The sequence below is a fragment of the Gekko japonicus genome, unplaced genomic scaffold, assembly GCF_001447785.1.
Source record: "Gekko japonicus isolate JY-2015 unplaced genomic scaffold, Gekko_japonicus_V1.1 scaffold1805, whole genome shotgun sequence".
Lineage (NCBI taxonomy): Eukaryota > Metazoa > Chordata > Lepidosauria > Squamata > Gekkonidae > Gekko > Gekko japonicus.
This window is the reverse complement of record NW_015162535.1, coordinates 240,047-259,091: the sequence shown is the minus strand read 5'-3', so window position 1 is coordinate 259,091 and position 19,045 is coordinate 240,047. Positions and strand designations below refer to the sequence as shown.

Genomic DNA, 19,045 nt, shown 5'->3' with positions numbered 1-19,045 from the left:
CTCCCCTTCTGCAATGTGGGGATAGTGAAACTTTCCTACCCTGCATGGTTATTGGAATGTTTGCAACAATATAATTTACATAAAGCACTTCCAACCTCTGAAAGTGCTATAACAATGTTGTGATTAGTGTAAGATACACTGATGATGGCTTTATTTTATTTATTTAGAACATTGCTGTGCCCCCTCTCCAGAGAACTTGTTAGAGGGGTTGCCTGCCCCCCTCTAATGGAAGAAATTGGCGGACAGGAACAATGGATTTGCTGTCATGCCAATGCAGGATATCACTTCCAGTGTGAAACTGGAAGTGATATCATTGGGTTGGGCAACACTCTAGAGTATCATACCAGCACAGTGATGTCACATCCAGTTTTGCATCAGAATAATCCTCCAGCCTCCCCCCCCCTTTGCCCACTGCCCTTTTGAGCTAAGAAATGGGGGCTCAGGGCCAGGAGGCACCCCTATAGAGATGGCTCACAAAACAAAGCATCAAAATAGTATTTTTAAACGTTGTTTGCAATGAAAAAAGATAGCATTTAAAATTTGGCCAGATCATAAAAACACCATAAAACATTGAGCGGCTTAAAAACAAGTCTTGTAAAATGGTTTAGTCTGTCTTGTAGAATACTGTTGAAAGATCAAACCTTTCATCAAGAGCCTGCATAAAAAGAGATAGCGAGTTACTATCTATGAGAGACTGTTAAAATTCGGCATCTACTGCATGTCAGGCATCAGCTATTTACTGTTCGATGCCGAATGCTTTAAAAAAACACACAGACTGTATGTCTTCTTGTAAAATATGGTCAAAGTTAGCCCTCATTGCAGGTCACCTACTGCCAAATATTCATGACTCCTTACAATTTGCAGTGAAACTATTTTGTCTGATATGGTCAAACTGTTATTGCATGTCAGTTGTTGTATATCATGGAGTATTGCTGGCCACACATCAGATACTTTCAATTCAAATGTTGTATGATGATGCTAAACATCAAAATATATCAAAATTATTCCAGAATGTTTGTGTGGGCACAGTGTACCTGTAGAATGTGTCTATAAAACTGGCAGAAGAGATTGGGGAGGGTGTGGGAATTCATTTTGGGTCTCATTAGGAGTTTGGGGATTGAAGACCTTGGTAGATGTGGTATGATGACCCTCTAATTCCATGCAATTGCATCACTTAACAACAGGATTCTTTGCCTGTTAACATACATGGTTGGAGACTGAAGGCTAACTAGATGGTCTGCTCCACTCGTTGTCTGTATTAGGGATGGGGATGGAACTAAAAAAGGCAATTCGATTCGGGGTCTGTGGTGGCCCATGGACTGAACTCCAAACCAGCCTTACATGGACCAGATCAGTCCTGCAAGTTCGGTTCTGCCTTTCTCCTGGCCACAGCTTGCCATAGCCAGGCAAAGGGTGGGTCGCCCAGGAAGGGGCTTCCCATCCCCCTTTGTTCCAGCTGTGGCAGTCATTTAACCATTCAGTTTTGCTCCCCACCACTTCAAATGGGGGAGTAAAACCAGAGAGTTAAATATGGGGGGCTGTGCAAGGGAGCCCAATAGCTGATCCAGCAGAGAGAGACCAAACAGCTCTGAACAGCTGAACTGAACTGGCCAAAGTCCGGTAAATGTTCAGGGAGTGTGTCTTCCCTGAACATCCATTCCTGAGCCCCAAACTGGCCCAAGTTTGGACCAAATTTTTGGGTTGTGAGCCAGTTCATGCCCATCCCTAGTCTGTATATTCTCTACAATATTTTGAAGACTCCTGTGGGCAAGGAGAGGGGTCGTTGCTCACTGGTAGAACATCTGTTTTGAATACAGTAGGTCCAAAGTTCAATTCTTGGCATCTCCAGTGAGGTCAGCCAATCTCTTTCAAAGTAACCAACCTCACAGAAACCATAGATCAGAGGCAGAGCATCTGATTGGCATGCAGAAGGTCCCAAGTTAAATCCCCAGCATCTCTAGTTTAAAGGACCAGGCAGTGAGTGATAGAAAAGACCTTCAGCTGAGACTCTTGAAAGCGGCTGCCAGTCAGAGTAGACGATACTGACTTGGACAAATTCAATATATGTGTACCTGTGACTACACACGGCTTCACTGACACCACTAAAACAATAGACACCCCAAGCAACTTCTGGAGTTTGCAATGGGACCATCCTGACTGCTCAACACACGATTACAGAAATTGGCACTACCTGAACCTGGAGGAGGAGGAGGAGGATAAGATGACAATGATTTTACTGGATATGCTGCCATCCCTAGAGAGATGTCATGTCTTAGTACTGGCCTATGCATACCTGTATGCAATTTTCCCTACTCTAAGCATGCTTCATTACTCTAAGGACATAACCCTTCACTTTGCCCTTCTCCCTGGCCGTTGCCTTTATTGCATTGGAATTTCATTAATTAACGTCATCATTCATTTTCTAACATGCAAATCTAAAAGGATGTGCCTGCAGCGAGGCCAGGAGAGAGTATTTGAATTTGATTTGATTTAGCTTTCCATACAATCGGAAGCTCAAGAGTGGTCTGAAAAGGTAGAATGGTGTGTGGGCTGGGGGGGGGGCAACATCTTTGGAAGTCTGGATAATGCAAAGTGTACAGGAAACTGGGCACCGCAAAGTCATTTCAGAGGTGATACTTAGATTCTGGCAACAGCCAGTTCCAACTATTATTTTAGCTGGAAATCAAAGAAAGAATATATATTACTTTTAAACCATAGATTTCCTAGGCACTAGCTGGAACGTCACCAGGTTCTTTGAAATGTGCTGTTGCAGAAATTAAATGCAATATATTATATTGTATTATTCATCTGGAATTCTCTATCCCTTTGATACAAGTCCTTTGCAAATGCTTGAAGTCTACATAATTCTAATAGGTGGCTTTGTTCCCATTTTTTGCAAAGGTACTTCAAATAATATCCCTATTTCACAAGTTTCTTCTTTCCCAGAACTTTCTCCCTGGTGGTATGTTTCTGCTTGGAGGTATCTGGGCAAAGGATGTAGGGTTGCCAACTTACCCAGAAAAGGGAGAGGCCTCCTGCCACTGTCTCCCAGCCCCCACTGCTGTGTGAATGAGTGGGAGGAAAATGTGAGGGATGAGGTCAAATGACATTGCAATAGAGTTTGGGGGAAGTCCCACTCAGAAGTAAAGTTGTGACACTGCTTCCCTTCCCCGTGCCCTGCCCCCAGAGCTCTGGGGTGGTGGTGGTCGAGAACAGAGGTCCAGCAACACTAGAAGGATGTTTTAAGTCACCTGAAATTTTGATTGCTGTCATCCATTGTGTGTTTTCGCTTTGTTGCTCCACTGTCCCCTGTTCTCCAAAAGTTCATCTCCTTTTCCTGGTTGAAACTAATGGTTACCTTCCACCACATGAATAATCTTTTACTGGAGGAAGACACCTTCAGTTGGTGGACGAGGTATTTCTCCAGTGTAAGGACCCATTCCACTTCATGAAAGGAAACCGTGGAATCTTATACCAGTCCTGATAAAAATCATAGTCTATATGTTGTCTTGATTCTCCTTTTGGAGAAAGGGGGGGGGTCAATATTAAAATATGATTGGAATAATAATTTTAAAAAACCCACCCTTGCCTCGCATCATGTATGGGAGACGAGTCCTCCAATTCTCTTGAGATTAAGAGTTAAATCTCTGAATATGTGAGGTGTGAGGGAAGAGGAATCTAATATCACATGTGTAGCACATCCAGCAGGGATGTGATGCCACTCTAGGAATTTTGTTTCTCCTACAATCTATGGTTTATTATAGAGTCCACTCACCAAAGCTGTCATTTCCTCCAGGGGAACTCATCTCTGTAGCCTGGATATTAATTGTAATTCTGGGAGGTCTCTAGCCCTACATGGGGCAGACAAAATGTGTTTGGGGGAAGGAGTCTGTTCCTGTGATAGGGAAATGAGTGAGGCCATAAAAGAAAAGGTCCATTACAGTTTGATTTAGGGCAGAGGCAAGACCCAGGTGTGGGAAACTAAGCTGAGATCTATTAAGAAGAAAGGGGCAGAAAATGGAAGTGAGGAGGCATAGATCCCAGGTTAGGTAATGGATACATTCAGCCATGGTGGTAAGTAAGTGGGCATGTTACTGATTACAAGGGTCTTCTTTGGAAAGACCGTAGTGATGAGATTAGGATCTTTGAATGGTATAAATGATCTGAATGGTGAGTTCTAAGTGAGGGTTTGCCTTTCCAGGATCTTCCAAAGCAAGGGATTGCAACTGATGGCTGTAGAGTCAAATGTGGCTCAGTATGGAACCAAATATCACTCTTCAAAAATAACACAAATCATCAAGTTCAGGTCTCATTTATTTAGTTATTTTTTATTTATTTGGATTTATATCCTGCCCTCCCCGAAGGCCCAGGGCGGCTCATGGAGGGGGTATCTGAGATGCAGGAATAATCAGTATGTGATGTGAATGTCAAGCAAAGATGTTTATGGGACCAAATAGGGTGCTTTACAGAAAGGGAAATGATAGAGGTAAAGAGTTGCCGGTAATCCAAATGCAAAACAATGAAGAATTATGCCAGTGCCCTAATTGTGCAGGGGGAATATTTATTGCTTATTGTGAGACCTTGGTTTTCTGCTTCCTAATAAAAGACTCACAATAAACAGTGTTTGGGCTCCAGATCCCTGTTCCTAACGCTTCCTGTTCTCTTCAAGACAGCAAGATTCAATCAGGTGCGGAATCCGTTTCTTCCAATCTAGTCTTTGCCTTTTTTTATTTTGTACTGGCCGGAAATTTGTGTTCTTGCTTTTAAAGCTATGCAGGGAGGAATAGAAGTCTCTGATATCAATAGCACTGCCAGCTCCAAGTTGGGAAAAGACCTGGAGATTTGGGGGGTGGAGCCTCAGGAGGGCGGGGTTTGGGGCATTATGCCATAGAATCCAACTTCCAAAGCAGCGATTTTCTCCGGGTGAACTGATCTCTGTTACTTGGAGAACAGTTGTAATAGCAGGAGATCTCCAGGTTGGCAACCCTTGCTATCAAGGGAGGGAGTTGCAACAAAAGGAGATGGTGTAGTAGCAAGGAAATTCTTCTGAAACATATGTTAGACTTCACTAAGTATTCTTCTTTCCCTCCTCCATTAGGTACTTATGTTACTAAAGTGACAGCCACTGATGCAGATGATCCTGTTTATGGAAACAGTGCCAAGCTGGTCTACAGCATCTTGGAGGGACAGCCTTACTTTTCCGTGGAACCCCATACAGGTGAGTGGTCCCGAATGCCGACTTTCCCCATGTTGTGTGATGTGAGAGGAAAAGCCTCGTCTCGAATGTTGCTTCACTGGCTGCCTTTAAACATAATGCGTAGGTCGGTGGCTGTCAACATTAGTCAATCTGTAGTGCATAAGTATCTGACTCATTTCCCACTGCTGCGTGAAGCAGCCTGACAAAGTACAAAGGAAAGGAGTTTGTTTGCTAATGCTGTTGAGGCAACTGAGACCAATATAGCAGGAAAGGCCTTGTCGAGAGCTCACGGTTGCCAGTAGAAACATTCAGACGATTTAAATAACCTGTGTGCAGATCTTCCAGAAAGAAGTCTCTCTCTCTCTCTCTCTCTCTCTCTCTCTCTCTCTCTCTCTCTCTAACATTTTCATTCAGTTTCTTAGAAATGTTAACCCTTGCATGATTTACAGGTTCCCCCTTTTTAAGATTTTGCAGGCATGTTATGTCAGGATCCCAGCAACTATACGTAACAGGACTGAACGTTACTTGCAGTCCTCTCCATACGTACAACATTGTGTGAACATGTGTATTTACCTTGCATATACAATCTTTGGTATGCATGAGTGCAAATCCTGAGAAATTCAGTGGTCTGTTCATGTTAGGGTTGCCAGGTCTGGGCTGGAATATACCTGGAGACTTTGGGGTTGGATCTGGGAGAGGGCGGGGTTTAGGGAAGGGAGGGGCCTCAGCATGGTACAATGTCAAACAGTCCACCCTTCAAAGCAGCCATTTTCTCCAGGGGAGCTGAATGTCAGCTGGAGATCAGTGTTAAAAGCGGGAGACCTCCAGGCCCCACCTGGGGGCTGGCAACCCTAGTTCATTTGTACTAGAGGGGTACAGAGATATTAATCCCATGCATTGCCCTCCATCACATAACATGGTGTCAGCACATAATAAGAGGTTCGCTCCTATAGAACCTGTTCGGTAGGCTGCCAGTATGCATGATTGCAGCGTCTGAAAGAAGGATAAGGTGTCTCTACCAACTTAATGGTAAATAATAAAGGGAAACAGTCTAATGTTTAAACAAGATGGGTATTTACTAAGGACTGGGCCTTTTTCTGATGGTATCTCCCCTCTGAAACACTTTCCATGTCACTGTTTGTATGTATCTAAACCTGTCTAGGTGTGGATATCAAGAGGCAATTTTCTTATTCAGCCAGGTTATTCAGGAAGGTTATTTTCTGTGTGCAGTTTCACGTGGGGTGTGTACCCTCCCGACCCTCATTTGGATATTGCCTCTTAATAATGAATGTATGATTTTAATATTTTTGCTAGTTGTGGCTTTAGTTATTAGTGTTGTTATCATGTTTTAAATCATGCTTTAGAGATTGAGTATGACCTCAGAGGCCACTGGCCTAAGGCTAAGGCTTCTGTAGGTTATCAGGTTGGTTTTGTGTTTTTTTTAAATGGCCAGGGCCCAAAGGAATAGCTCCATCATATATCTAAGATTAAACGAGCGAGAAGAAGAGGAGGAGGAGGAGGAGGAGGAGGATTTTGGAGGAGGAGGAGGAGGAGGAGGAGGAGGAGGAGTCTCAGAGTGGCTTCACCTGGAGTCTCAGAGCGGCTTACAATCTCCTTCCCTTCCTCTCCCCACAACAGACACCCTCTGAGGTAGGTGGGTCTGAGAGCTCTGAGAGAACTGCTCTTGAGAGAACAGCTCTGAAGAGAACTGTGACTGATCCAAGGCTGCATGTAGAAGAGTGCGGAATCAAACCTGGTTCTCCAGTTTAGAGTCCACTGCTCTTAACCCTTACACCAAACTTGGCTCTCAAAGCAGGAGTACCCCCTACCCCTTTTGTGATATGAGCTGCAGGGAACTGTTTCTACTCCACCCCCCCCCCCAAAAAAGGGAGAACACAAATGAACTCAGAATGGCGCCAGTGAGGGAGGAAAGGGCTCCTACCTAACATCTAAGCAATTTTCTCACACAAAAACCACATGAAGGAATTTTTTGGGTAATTTTTACTGCTCCATGTGCACAGATACTCAATGTGGAAAAGCAAAATCGGTGAAATGATTCCCCCCACCCTGTGGTTGTCATGCAAGAATCCCCCCCAAGGGGGGGGAGCCCTTCCTCCCTCAGCACCATTTTGAGCCTGTTTGGGCTCTCCTTTTCTTTTAGAAGTTGTTCCCTGCAGCTGTGCAAACCAGTAAACAAATGTGTTGTGCGGTTTGTCCTTTAACCTTTTATGTTTTATGTTCTTTTCTTTGCCTGTAATATCCTGCAGTGTTGTGATATCATTTCCCAATGTGTTGTGCTCTAGCGAATTGAGGGTGTACTTTAGAGAAGACAGAACTTTTCCTTTTAAAGATCTCAGACTGAGGTCAAACATTTCACCTGTGTGCCTGACTGCTCATTCCATGTATAGACCAGAAACTCCTGACTGGGCTACAGACAGCTGGCTCGGGGGGAGGGGTTTTGATCTGTACATACACAGATCCATACGCTCATAGCCCCTATCTGTGCCTCGGGTTGGTACCACAACATCTCCAGCTAGTTCTCAGCAGTATCTCCTTTCTTCTCTGCCAGGAGCTTATTGGGCAGTGGGCAGTGGTGCAGTTCATTACTTCTAGCCTCTGGACGTAATGATCTTTTGATCCCTCTTCTCTCAGTGACAGATCCAGCTGCTAATGGACTAACAGAGCAATCTTAGGTAGAGTTATACCCTTCTAAGCCAAATAGATTTAAAAGGAGTGTGCTGGAGATAATTAAAGCCCGCAAACCTATTTCAGAATGCATGCAATTGAACTTACCGGAACTTACTTACAAGTAAACATGAATAGGATAGCAATGATGGAATCTGGAAATTGGGGGTGTTGGATGGTTGAAGAGGGAAATCTGAGCAACACACTGAGAAATATAGAGATTTGCTGTTTGCAAACAACAGGTTCTGATTGCATGACAGTCAGTGGGAGGGTTGGGTTTGGGGACATGGTGGAGGCCTGCCGCCACAAGCATGATGATGTCACTTCTGGTGACAACCTGAAAGCGGCAGTGGTAGCTCTAGGAATTAGCAGAAATTCTATGGTTTGACTGTCATCACTCCTCAAAAGTGGCATCATCACTCTTGCAAAGTTGGTGATTTTTAAAAGTCCCCCAAAGAGGTGGCAGGAAACAGAAACTCAAAGCAGGGGTCCCCCCCCCAACCAGGGGGTCGGCAGCCATAGCTAATAGGAAAGGTAAACATTTAAGGTGCATACAGTCCAGGGTTCCATTGCCAAATGTTTCCTTCACCTCTGTTATTGTTTTTAGACCAGTGTGATGATGTGGCTGGATGTAGAGCTATGTGGGTATCCTTGAACAAATTTTGCTTTCCGTCTCTCTGTGTCCCCATTGCAATGCAACCTGATTCCCTTCTGTTTGAAGTATTCACTGTATTGTTCAATAGGGCTTACTTCCAGGTAAATGTACAGAGGATAAACTATTAGTTGACTTAGAGAGCCAGTTTGATGTAATGGTTGGGAGCGGTGGACTCTAATCTGGGATAACCGGGTTTGATTATCCACTTCTCCACATGCAGCCAGCTGGATGACCTTGAGCAAGCCACAGTTGTCTCAGAGCTGTTCTCTCCAGAGCAGTTCTCTCGGAGCTCTCTCAGCCCCACCTACCTCACAGGGTGTCCTTTGTGGGGAGAGGAAGGGAAGGAGATTGTAAGCCAGCTCTGTGAAGGGTGCCCCAAGTGAAGGGTGGGGCATAACTCCAATCTCCTCCTCCTCCTCCTCCTCCTGCCATGCTTCTTCCTCCCAGGGGTCATTTCCTGCAGGAGCGCACAGGAGTGGAGCTCCGGCAGGAAATGACCCTTGGGGGTGGGCACATGCAACAAACCCCACCCCCTGCTCCCAACTGCCCTCAGTCAGAGCAAGAAGCAGCCAGGTAAGTTGCAGGCCCCCCCCCCCGCCACCCCCGGTCCAAAACAGTCCAGTGGCACCTTTAAGACCAAGTTTTATTCAGGTACAAGCTCTCCCTCCTCTGTGAGGACAGATCTGCACGTTCCCCTCCCCCCCATAGCTAGCAATCCAAAACAGTCCAGTGGAGCCTGAGTGGTGGGTGTTGCCTTCTGACACACTTCCAGTGATGTCAGGGGGTGTGGCATATGCAAATAAGTTATGCTAATGAGTTGTGCTAATGAGCTCCTGCACCTCTTTTTCTACGAAATGACCCCTGCTTCCTCCTAATTTTAACACAAAACAGTACCGTACTTTCCAAATGGCCGGTGTGTTTTTTTTGCCCATTTTGTGCTGATGGACTCTTTCTTGCCTCAAGAGCATGTGTGCCAAGTTCATGATCTCAATAAAACAGTAGGGTCAAAAAGATGTACCAACACATGGTTAACCCCAGAATAAAACTTCTATTGCCATCGACACATTTAACATGATCCCTCCTATGACATAGTGGACATAAATGAGGTCATTTTCATTTTAGTAGCAACACTGTATCATCACTGTGTGTCACTTAACAGATATAATTTTGCAACAATATTTTTGGCATTGAGACCTTTGGTAGGAAACCTGATAGAACCCTTGCCACGTGTCATTGATCAATATACATTGCCAGAGGAGAGTGCAAGTGGGAATGTTCTTTCATGACACACCCCCCCCCCGTTAAGGAGGACTCTTCTTTAATACTGTTGCAGAGTACGTCTCTAACACAGCCGAATTGCACTTGCTCAAGAAATGAAGTTCACTGGGGGCATTTCTTTATCTTGAGTAAACGAATGCGAGCCCTTTATTATACGGAACTCCATTCAGGATGGGGTAGAGCAGCGACAGCATTCTAAGCTAACTAGCCAAGTAGGATGGATGGAGGTGCAGAAGAGCACGTCTTGCTTTCACCGTGGAAATACTGATAAGAGAGAAAGGGATGGTATCAGCTAGAAGGAAGGGAGATTCCCCAAGAGTAGCAATCTATACATCAAAGGGACAGCACCAGGGCAACGGAAAGGAAGGATACACTGGGTCCTGCCTTTTCTGTCTCTCTGGACCCCATCGCTCCTCTGAAGTCTGGGACTATAAGAGAGACCGCCCAATCCTTCACTTCCCATAAGCACAGCTGATACCTGATGCTGAGATCCCTTCAGGGATCATGCAAGTGAGGTTGTCGCTCCGTCCCCTTTCGAGCAACAAACTGAAATATAACTATTTCTAATCACCTTTGATCCCAGTGGTAGAAAGAGGAACAGCTTCAATGCTGCTTACAGTAATAAACTCCATTTGCAGTGAAGACCAAAATACATTAACAAACCTCTCCCTCTCCCCCTTAAAAGACGCCCGCCATTCAAAAGCTCTGGCAAACAAGGCCTTGCAACTCCTCCCAAAGCTCTCCAAGGTGGGACCACCTCGTAGGGTTGCTGGTCTCCCGTTGGGGGCTAGAGTTCCCCTGGAATTAAAACTGATCTCCAGACTACAGAGATCAAGTTCCCCCGCAGAAAATGATGGCTTTGGACGGTGGACGCTAGGACATTATATCCTGCAGAGCTCCCGTGCCTCCTCAAACTCCACCCACCCCAGGCTTCACCCCCTCCCCAAATCTCCAGGAATTTCTCAAGCTGGATTTGGCAACCCTAGATCCTCAGCTCTGATGGGGGCTTATTCCACAGAATAGGGGCCATGAGGGGAAAGGCCTGGGCTCTGATTGATGCCAGATGAGCTACCTGAAGTGTTGACATAGAGGGCAGATGGCTGCCTGAAGACCACAACTGGCACACAGGTACATGTGGAAGGGAAAGGGCCTTCTAGCCAGGCTCTAGTTTCTCATGCTTTATACTACTCGTACTGACAACAATGTCGAATTTCTCACGCATGCATGCTGTTCTGTCTCAAAATTCTCCCTTGTAATTTCAGTTCTGCTAGGGATGCAGATTTTGTTTAATAAATGAACCATTTAAACTAGGGGTCATCAACCTCTTCTTTAATGAGAGCTACTTCTGAATAATGAAAAGAATATCTATCCAAACTACTCTCACCACCCTGGCGAGTTACCAAACTTTATTCTGTCCTAGGAACAGCACATGAACTTCGCCACAAATGAGAAGAAGAAAAAATCGTATAGATTGAAAGAAGGAATTTTCTCCTTTGACTCCTTTCGAACAAGGGAGCCTTTACCTTTACCTTAAAACAGAATTAAAAATATTAAAATTAAGAGAACTATTAGGAGCCCAGCATTAAAATAACCCCAACTAGAACATTGTAAGGCATACAATATTTAAAAGGTTCTCATGACATACCTGCTGCTGTCCACTTCTCATCCTCAGTTTCTTTCTGCACTTGAACCCAGGCCAGGTGGTTTTAACCCTGTGTATGCTTCTACTCCCCTCAGTTTTGAAATTTATGGCTCAGAGGCAGAGCATCCACTTGTGTGCAGGAAGTCCCCATTTCAATCCCAGCCATCTCCAGCTGAAAGGATCAGATAGTAGATGATGTGAATGACCTTGACCTGAGACCCTGGAGAGTTGCCGTCAGAGGTCATTTCGGGGGAGATCGTGGGGGAACACAGTTCCCCCCGGTGAGGTACCGGGGGGTGGAGCACATGATGAAGCCCCGCCCCCTGCTTCCGGCCGCCCCGCTTCCGGCCCTCATTCAGCCAGAAGGAGGCAGGAGAAGAGGGAGGGTAAGTTGCTTCCGCCCTGCCTCTCCCCACCCCTACCTGCCTGGGGCCAGGGAGGGCCTTTGCGGGGCTTCCTTGCACTCCCGCCGGCCTTGCAGGTCCACTGCCGGGCCCCTCATGGGGATCGGCAGTGGAGCTGCAAGGCCGGCAGCAGCCAGGATCGTTGGGGGCGGGGTGTGTGGCCTTATGACACACTTCCGGTGATGTCAGGGGGTGTGGCATATGCTAATGAGTTATGCTAATGAGTTCCCCTAGCTCTTTTTCTACGAAACTACCCCTGGTTGCCGTCAACCAGAATAGACAATGCTGACATTGATAGACTAATTATCTGACGCAGTTGAAGGCCGCTTCATATGTGCTTGGGTTCAACTTGTCCACTGGAGATTATCGGTACAATTCCACGCAGAACCAATTATTAGAACGTATGAGCTGCTTTTGTGTTTCTTTAAAAGTATCCCAAAATATTTGACTGACTGTATGTGTGCATGTATATTTACAACTCTCTGTCTAAAGGCATACTTAACATTCCCTAATGCTGGAATTTGTTTTGAATCTCTATAGCTGAACCCTCTCTTACACATAACTAATTATCCAAATGAACTGTATTTATCCAAATTAACTATATCAGGTCAATGCAACCTGATGCAAATAACATTTATCTGTGTCTCTCTCTCCGTGTTATTTTCTGTGTTGGAACCAGCTATTTCAGGGTGGGAGAAGTTTTCCAAACTCTTCTGATAAATGAGATTCTGGTAGTTGCCTTCTTAAGGAAAGTATTGAAGTGGAAAACTTTGACCTTTCCAAACGAAAGCAAATTGTTGTGCAAAACATCTGGTGTTTCAAAAACAGAGTTTATTAATTGCTTTCGCTTGGTGGTGGTGAGGGGAAATCAAGTAATGCTGCCTTAATTGTAGCAATGTGAAAAAGAGACGAATCTCATAGTGAAACTTCAACACATAACGTTGGGTGCATTCTGTTAATAAAATTGTGGTTTTTGAATTGTGGCTTAATCCAACTCCAGTTAGGAGGAGGGGGAGGTTGGATTTATACCCTGCCCTTCACTTGGAGTCTCAGAGTGGCTTACAAACTCCTTTCCCTTTCCCTCCCCACAACAGACACGCTGTGAGGTAGGTGGGGCTGAGAGAGCTCTTTCAAGAACAGCTCAGAACTATGGCTTGCCCAAGGTCATGCAGTAACTGCAATTGGAGGAGTGGGGAATCAAACCTGGTTCTCCCAGATTAGACTCCACGCACTTAACCACTACACCAGACTGGCTCTTTTGTAGTGAAGTCTGCATTTGTTTTTGTTGTTCGGTCGTACAGTCGAATCCAACTCTTCGTGACCCCATGGATCACATCACGTCAGGCCCTCCTATCCTCCGTCGTCCTCTAGAGTTTGCTCAGTTTCATGTTTGTTGCATTAATCACTGTCTCACGATCTCATCCTTTGCCATCCCTTTCTTCTTAACCTTCAATCTTTCCCAGCATCAGGGTCTTCTCCAGTGAGTGCCCCCTGCTCATTTGGTGGCAAAAGTATTTGAGTTTCAGCTTCAGTATCTGGCCTTCCAGGGTACAGTCAGGGTTAATTTCTTTTAGGATTGACTTATTTGATCTTCTTGCAGTCCAGGGGACTCTCAGAAGTCTTCTCTAGCACCATAATTCAAAAACATATATTCTTCGGCGCTCGGCCTTCCTTATGGTCCAGCTCTCACAGCCATACAGTACTACTGGGAATACCATTGCTTTGACCATACGGACTTTTGTTGGCAGGGTGATGTCTCTACTTTTTATTATGCTGTCTGGGTTTGCCATTGCTTTCCTCCCAAGGAGCAGGTGTCTTTTAATTTCATGGCTGCAGTCACCATGTAGAAGTCCAAAACCTAAAGGTTGTGGGATTGACATCAAACCAAAATCTCACACTAGAGTTGGTGACTCAGTTGTTAATGGCAACTTGTACTAACAATGGCTTGTTACGATGTCTGAATTCACAAATCACTGTCTGTTCCCCAAATGAAGGCAAAGGACACCAAATATGTGTTTAATTGGTGGAAGAAAGGGCTGTCAAGTCGCAGCTGACTTATGGGGACCCCATATGGTTACGAGGCAAGAGACTCATAGAGTTGGTTTGCTATTGCCTTCCTCAGCATCATGCCCCTGGGCTTCCTTGGTGGTCTCGCACCCAAATACTAGCCACGGCCAACCCTACTTAGCTTCTTAGATCGGACAAGATTTGGCAAGCTTGGTCTATCCAGGTCAGACCATGCATTTAATTAGGTTTCACTTAACAGCATATTAATGAACATTTAATTTCAGTGTGGGTACTACTAGGAGGTAGTGGTTGCAGTGCTAAGGGCAGGTTAATAGGGTTGCCAACCTCCAGGTTATAGCTGGAGGTCTCTTGGTACTACAACTGATCTCCAGGTGAAAGAGATCAGTTCACCTAGAGAAAATAGCCATTTTGACATTATTGAACCCATTGAAGTCCTTCCCCTCCTTAAGCTCCACCCACCTTAAGCTCCACCCCCAAAATTTCTAGGTATTTCCCAACCCAGAGCTGGCAGCCCTACAGTTTCTGGAGAGTTAAACCTATTATAAAACATCAGATTTCCTTCTGCATAGACTGGCTTAGTACTGCTCCTCCTGTTGCTAACTGCTAACATTTCTGGGTAACACCATCATGAGTTCAATGATGGTGAGTTCAACAGGTGATCACGCTGAAATTCTAAGTGTTCCATATCCATATTAAAGTAAGGAAGGCAATAGTCATTCCGAATGACTCCTATGGGTTGTGCATATATTCTTACACACCACATCCAGCATTATTTTTCTCACAGTCTCATCCAATTCTTCCTTCAGCCCCTCGCCCAAATAGCTTTTGTCCATACAAGTCTCATGATCGCCAGAATAACATCTTTGGTGGTCAAAACGGACCTTTCCTTCCTTTTTCAGTGGCAGAAAGGTGGTTGAATCCAACACCTTCCTTGGGTTATTCTGCTTTAAAAGATCCAAACACAGAGGATGTAAACAAGCCTCCTTAGAGAGGTTTTATGGTGTAGAATTCAGTCTGTCTTCACAACGAAGGTAATCTAAAACCCTAATATTTGAGCAGTATGCAACGGATTACTCAAAAAGCCACTAGCTGTAGAGAATAAGTATTTTCCAGGGAAACAGCTGGGGAGAAGAAATGTGCCATAGGATTGCTTCATCATCTGCACATTTGCAAGAAGTAGATATGATAATATCTCACATGCATCATGGGCACTTTTGATGGGTTTTTGTGCACAGTTGTTGGGAAGCCAAGAGTAATAGATCAAATGTCGCTACGGTTTCCAGCCGTTTGTGGCATTGTAAATTAAACCTTCTGGAGGTTGGCATGCATAAAACATGTAAATGATACAGGATTCTCGGCGCATCTTTGGAAGCTCAGCAGTCTGAGTAGTAGCACTGCTGTTTCTGAGAACAGGTGGAATGGGTAGGGAGATGCCAGAATGAAAGATATCTGAGTCTTGGAGAGAATAGAATTAGATACTTTATGCTGTTTCCTGTGCAGCTGTTTGGATCCACCCCTGACCACAAGGTCAGGAGTGAAGGTCACAAGGTCTATATCACTAACACATTTCATCTGCAAGTTCAAAACACATTATAATGACATGTAGGAAAGGGGAATAACAACATGAAGTTGTAATGCTTTAACAGAGGAGGAAATGTAAACAAAAATGTATGAACAACGTGAGCTCTGAGAGGTTCTGAGCTCTTGGCTCCCAGAGATTCTCCACAGAACTTGCCTTTCTCTCCACTTCATGGGGCTCATAGGTTCAGAGCTTCTAACCCCATGATCTAGGGTTGCCAGCATGAGGCTAGCAACTGGCAAAAGACTTACCAGTCCAGTGGGGGCCTTTGCTGCTGATGTAGTGGCACCACCAGTGATACGATGACACCAACTGTAAACGATGTCATCAGATTGTCCGCAGTGCCAGTCACCCCCATCCCCCTCAAATTATCTTCGGCCTCTCAGCTCAGCAGTGTCAGGATAAGCCAGTAGGGAGCAAGGGGGTCTCCTGAAGTGGGTGGCCTCGTGCCCTTCCCTTAGCCTCAGGTGGTCGCTTCCATTGTACAGATATCACTTGGTGTCCCTTTGGGAAAATGTGCACTGGAGTTTCTGTGTCCATTGATTTTTCTGGAGGTGGCAGAGCTCACATCCTTCCCCTGAAGTCACCTTGATCAGCAGCTGCCATTTTACACAGAAGGAGGGGCAATAGCCCGTTGGCCGTGACCAGAGTTGTAGAAGAATCAGGGTGGATATGTCTTACCTGCCAAACAAAGAGCTCTCTTTCTGCATTGCAAATGGCTGTTCCCAGGGATTAAAGATGCTGCCAAGAGTGTGAGAAGCATTTCCAATGTGGGAAATGTCATGCCACAGAAGGAAAAAATATGTTTGTATTAAAAAAGTGAAAATTCCCCTGAGTGTAAGTGACTAATCATTATAGATATTGAGTGACATGTACAACCAATAAGAAGGTGGAAAGCACTCCAAGTATCGGACTGCTGGCCGTCTTTGCTTATGATGATCCTAACTGTGGGATTATTGTAGACTGCAGGACATGTGTGGACCTAAAATGGTCAATAGCAGTGTCATCCTAAGCACAGTGATACCTTCTGTGGAAGTCAGTGGGCTCCAAAGGGTGCTGAGGATAGCACCGTCAGAGTGCTTGGCTCGTCTCCCAGTGCCATGCACCAGTGTTGAAACTTGTAAGGAGGTAGGCAGCCAGCAGCTGTCAGCCACAAGGTAGCTGTGAACTAAATAAAGCCTGAATTTATGGGAATGGCATTGTGTTGCGTTGTGTTAAGTGACGGAATGGCTCTCTCCTGCTTCCTTGAGTTTGATGGCTGGTGGCTTCTAGCCAACTGAAGCTAAATTAGCAACAGCAAAAACCAACAACGGATGTTGGGGGAAAGTAACACAGGTCCAAGATGAGGTCCATTCGTCAGGGGAAAAAGCTAGGCTATAGAACAGTTGAAAGTATTATTAGCAGTAGTACTATTGCAAGTGGGGACCCACAAGAAACTTGCAGGAGTGGCTGTCCCATTCCCCCTGTCTTTGCTTCCTCTCCTCTCCCCTTACTTCTCTGTCTCTCACTCTTTCTCCTTCCCACCACCTGTTATCTTTGTCTCTCCTCTATGCCTGTCATTTCCTCTCTCTTACTGCTCCCCCACCTAATCACTCTCTTATTCTTTTTTCTGTCTTCCCACCTCACCACTTTTTCTCTTTTGCCCCCCACCCCATCATTCTTTCTTTCTATCCCCATCACTATCCCAGTTGTCCACCTGTTCCCACGCCACAGCAGTAGCTCTCCAGGAACCACAACAGATCTCCCAACTACAGAAATCAGTTCCCCTTAAGGTTGCCAGCTCCAGGTTGGGACAATCATGGAGCTCTGGGGGTGGAGCTTTGGGAGGATGAGGTTTGGGGAGAGAAGCAACCTCAGCAATGTATAATGCCATAGGTACCACCCTCCAAAGCAGCCATTTTCTCAAAGGAACTGATCTCTGTCATCTGAGGATCAATGGTAATCCCAGGTGATCTACAGCCCTCACCTGGAGGTTGGCAAGGCTCGTTCTTCTGAAGGAAATGGCTGCTTTGGGGGTGGAGTCTATGGCATTATACATGTCTGAGGTCCCTCCCGTCCTCAAACCCCACCCTTCCCAGGTTCCACAACTCAAATCTCCAGGAATTGTCTAACCTAGATTTGGCAACCCTATCTCCTTCCCACCCAACAGCCAGCCTACTTTTATCTGCCCCTCTGTCTTCTCTCCAACTTTCCATCTCCTCCCTCTGCCACAGCCTCTACTTAGGGCTATTTTTGGGCAGGAACGGAGTTCCGCCTGGCTTCAGAGTTGGCCATGCCCACTACAGCCAAAACCTTTGCGTGCGTGGCTACAGAGGGAAGGCCTGGAGAGTGACTCCCTCCAGCGACTCCAAGGCGGGCAGACCAGGGGGGGAGCCTGGAAGGATCTGGGAGGCATTTAAATGTCTCCTCGTGCCTTCCCCAGCCTGTCCAAGGGCTGGCTTGCCTGGGCTTCCCACAGCCGCAGGGCGCCTGGACAAGCCAAAGGAAGGCAGTTTAAACTGCCTTCCCTTCCCTTCAAGGGGGGGGGGCTTGCCTGGACAAGCCAGGGGAAGGAATGGTGGTGTGGCCTAATGTGCTAATGAGCTGCACTGTCAGGGGTGTGGACTAATATGCTGATAGGTTTCTGCTGTTGGGTGTGGCCTATTATGCTAATGAGTTCCTGCTGGGCTTTTTCTACAAAAAAAGCCCTGGTCTTTCTCCACAGTGGGGATCAAACCAGTTTACATTATTCTCCTCTCCTTTTTATCTACACAACAACTCAGTGGGGTAGGTTAGTCTCAAAGTATGTGACTGGTCCACTATTACCCAGTCAGCTTCCACAACAAGTTAAGGATTCAAATCTGGGTCTCCCAGACGCTGCTCTGAAGCTCTAACCTCGGTATCACACTCGATACCTAGGCTTTCATAGGATGGGTGCTGTTGAACAGTAGCAAGCAGCCAGATCTAGTTGAGTTATGCAAGTCAAGTGGTATCACATCATTCAGAGGCTGCTTCCAGGCCTAGGGGTGCCAGCTTCCAGGTAGGAGATGATCCCCCAGAATTACAACTGAACTCCACATGACAGAAAACTCTCCCTCTGGGGAAAAAAAATATCACTGGTTTGGAAAGTAAAATCTATGGCATTTTATGCAGCTGATGTCTCTTCCCTCCTTGAATCTTGCCCTCTTTAGACTCCACCCCAAAATCTCCAGGGACTTCGCAACCTGGAGCTGGCAACCTTAGGCCTGGCCCTAATGAGTTCTCCCTCTGACAATAATAGACCTGGAAATGGCCCTGCCTCCTCCCCCTGCCTTTTACTGACAGAACCCAGCCTGGAATCCAGTGGTTGCCTAGCAACAGCTACTGAGGGAATCTGTTCCTTAAAGCTACAGCAACTCATTTTATCGTTTTTAATTTTTTTTAAGTCCATTTTTTTTGGAAGTGGGTTGTTTAGAGTTCAATTTTTCCTGCAAACCTGGAGCCCTTCTCAGCTTTGCAGAAAGATCTGTTTTGCCTGTTCACAGCTCCAACTTCACTATTAGAATATAAGGTTATTATTATTATTACTATTATTAGTAAGAGAGTTATTCCACCATGG

At 45.6% G+C, this 19,045-nt stretch overlaps 1 protein-coding gene across 1 annotated transcript in view; it reads left to right on the top strand.

Moving 5' to 3' along the window:
- The window catches only part of LOC107106192 (cadherin-8-like), a 299,351-nt gene that overhangs the window by 85,955 nt on the left and 194,351 nt on the right, over positions 1-19,045 (top strand). The window contains exon 3 of the mRNA XM_015406302.1: positions 5,099-5,218. Coding sequence (XP_015261788.1) covers positions 5,099-5,218 — 120 coding nt within the window. The remainder of the gene's footprint in view (positions 1-5,098; positions 5,219-19,045) is intronic.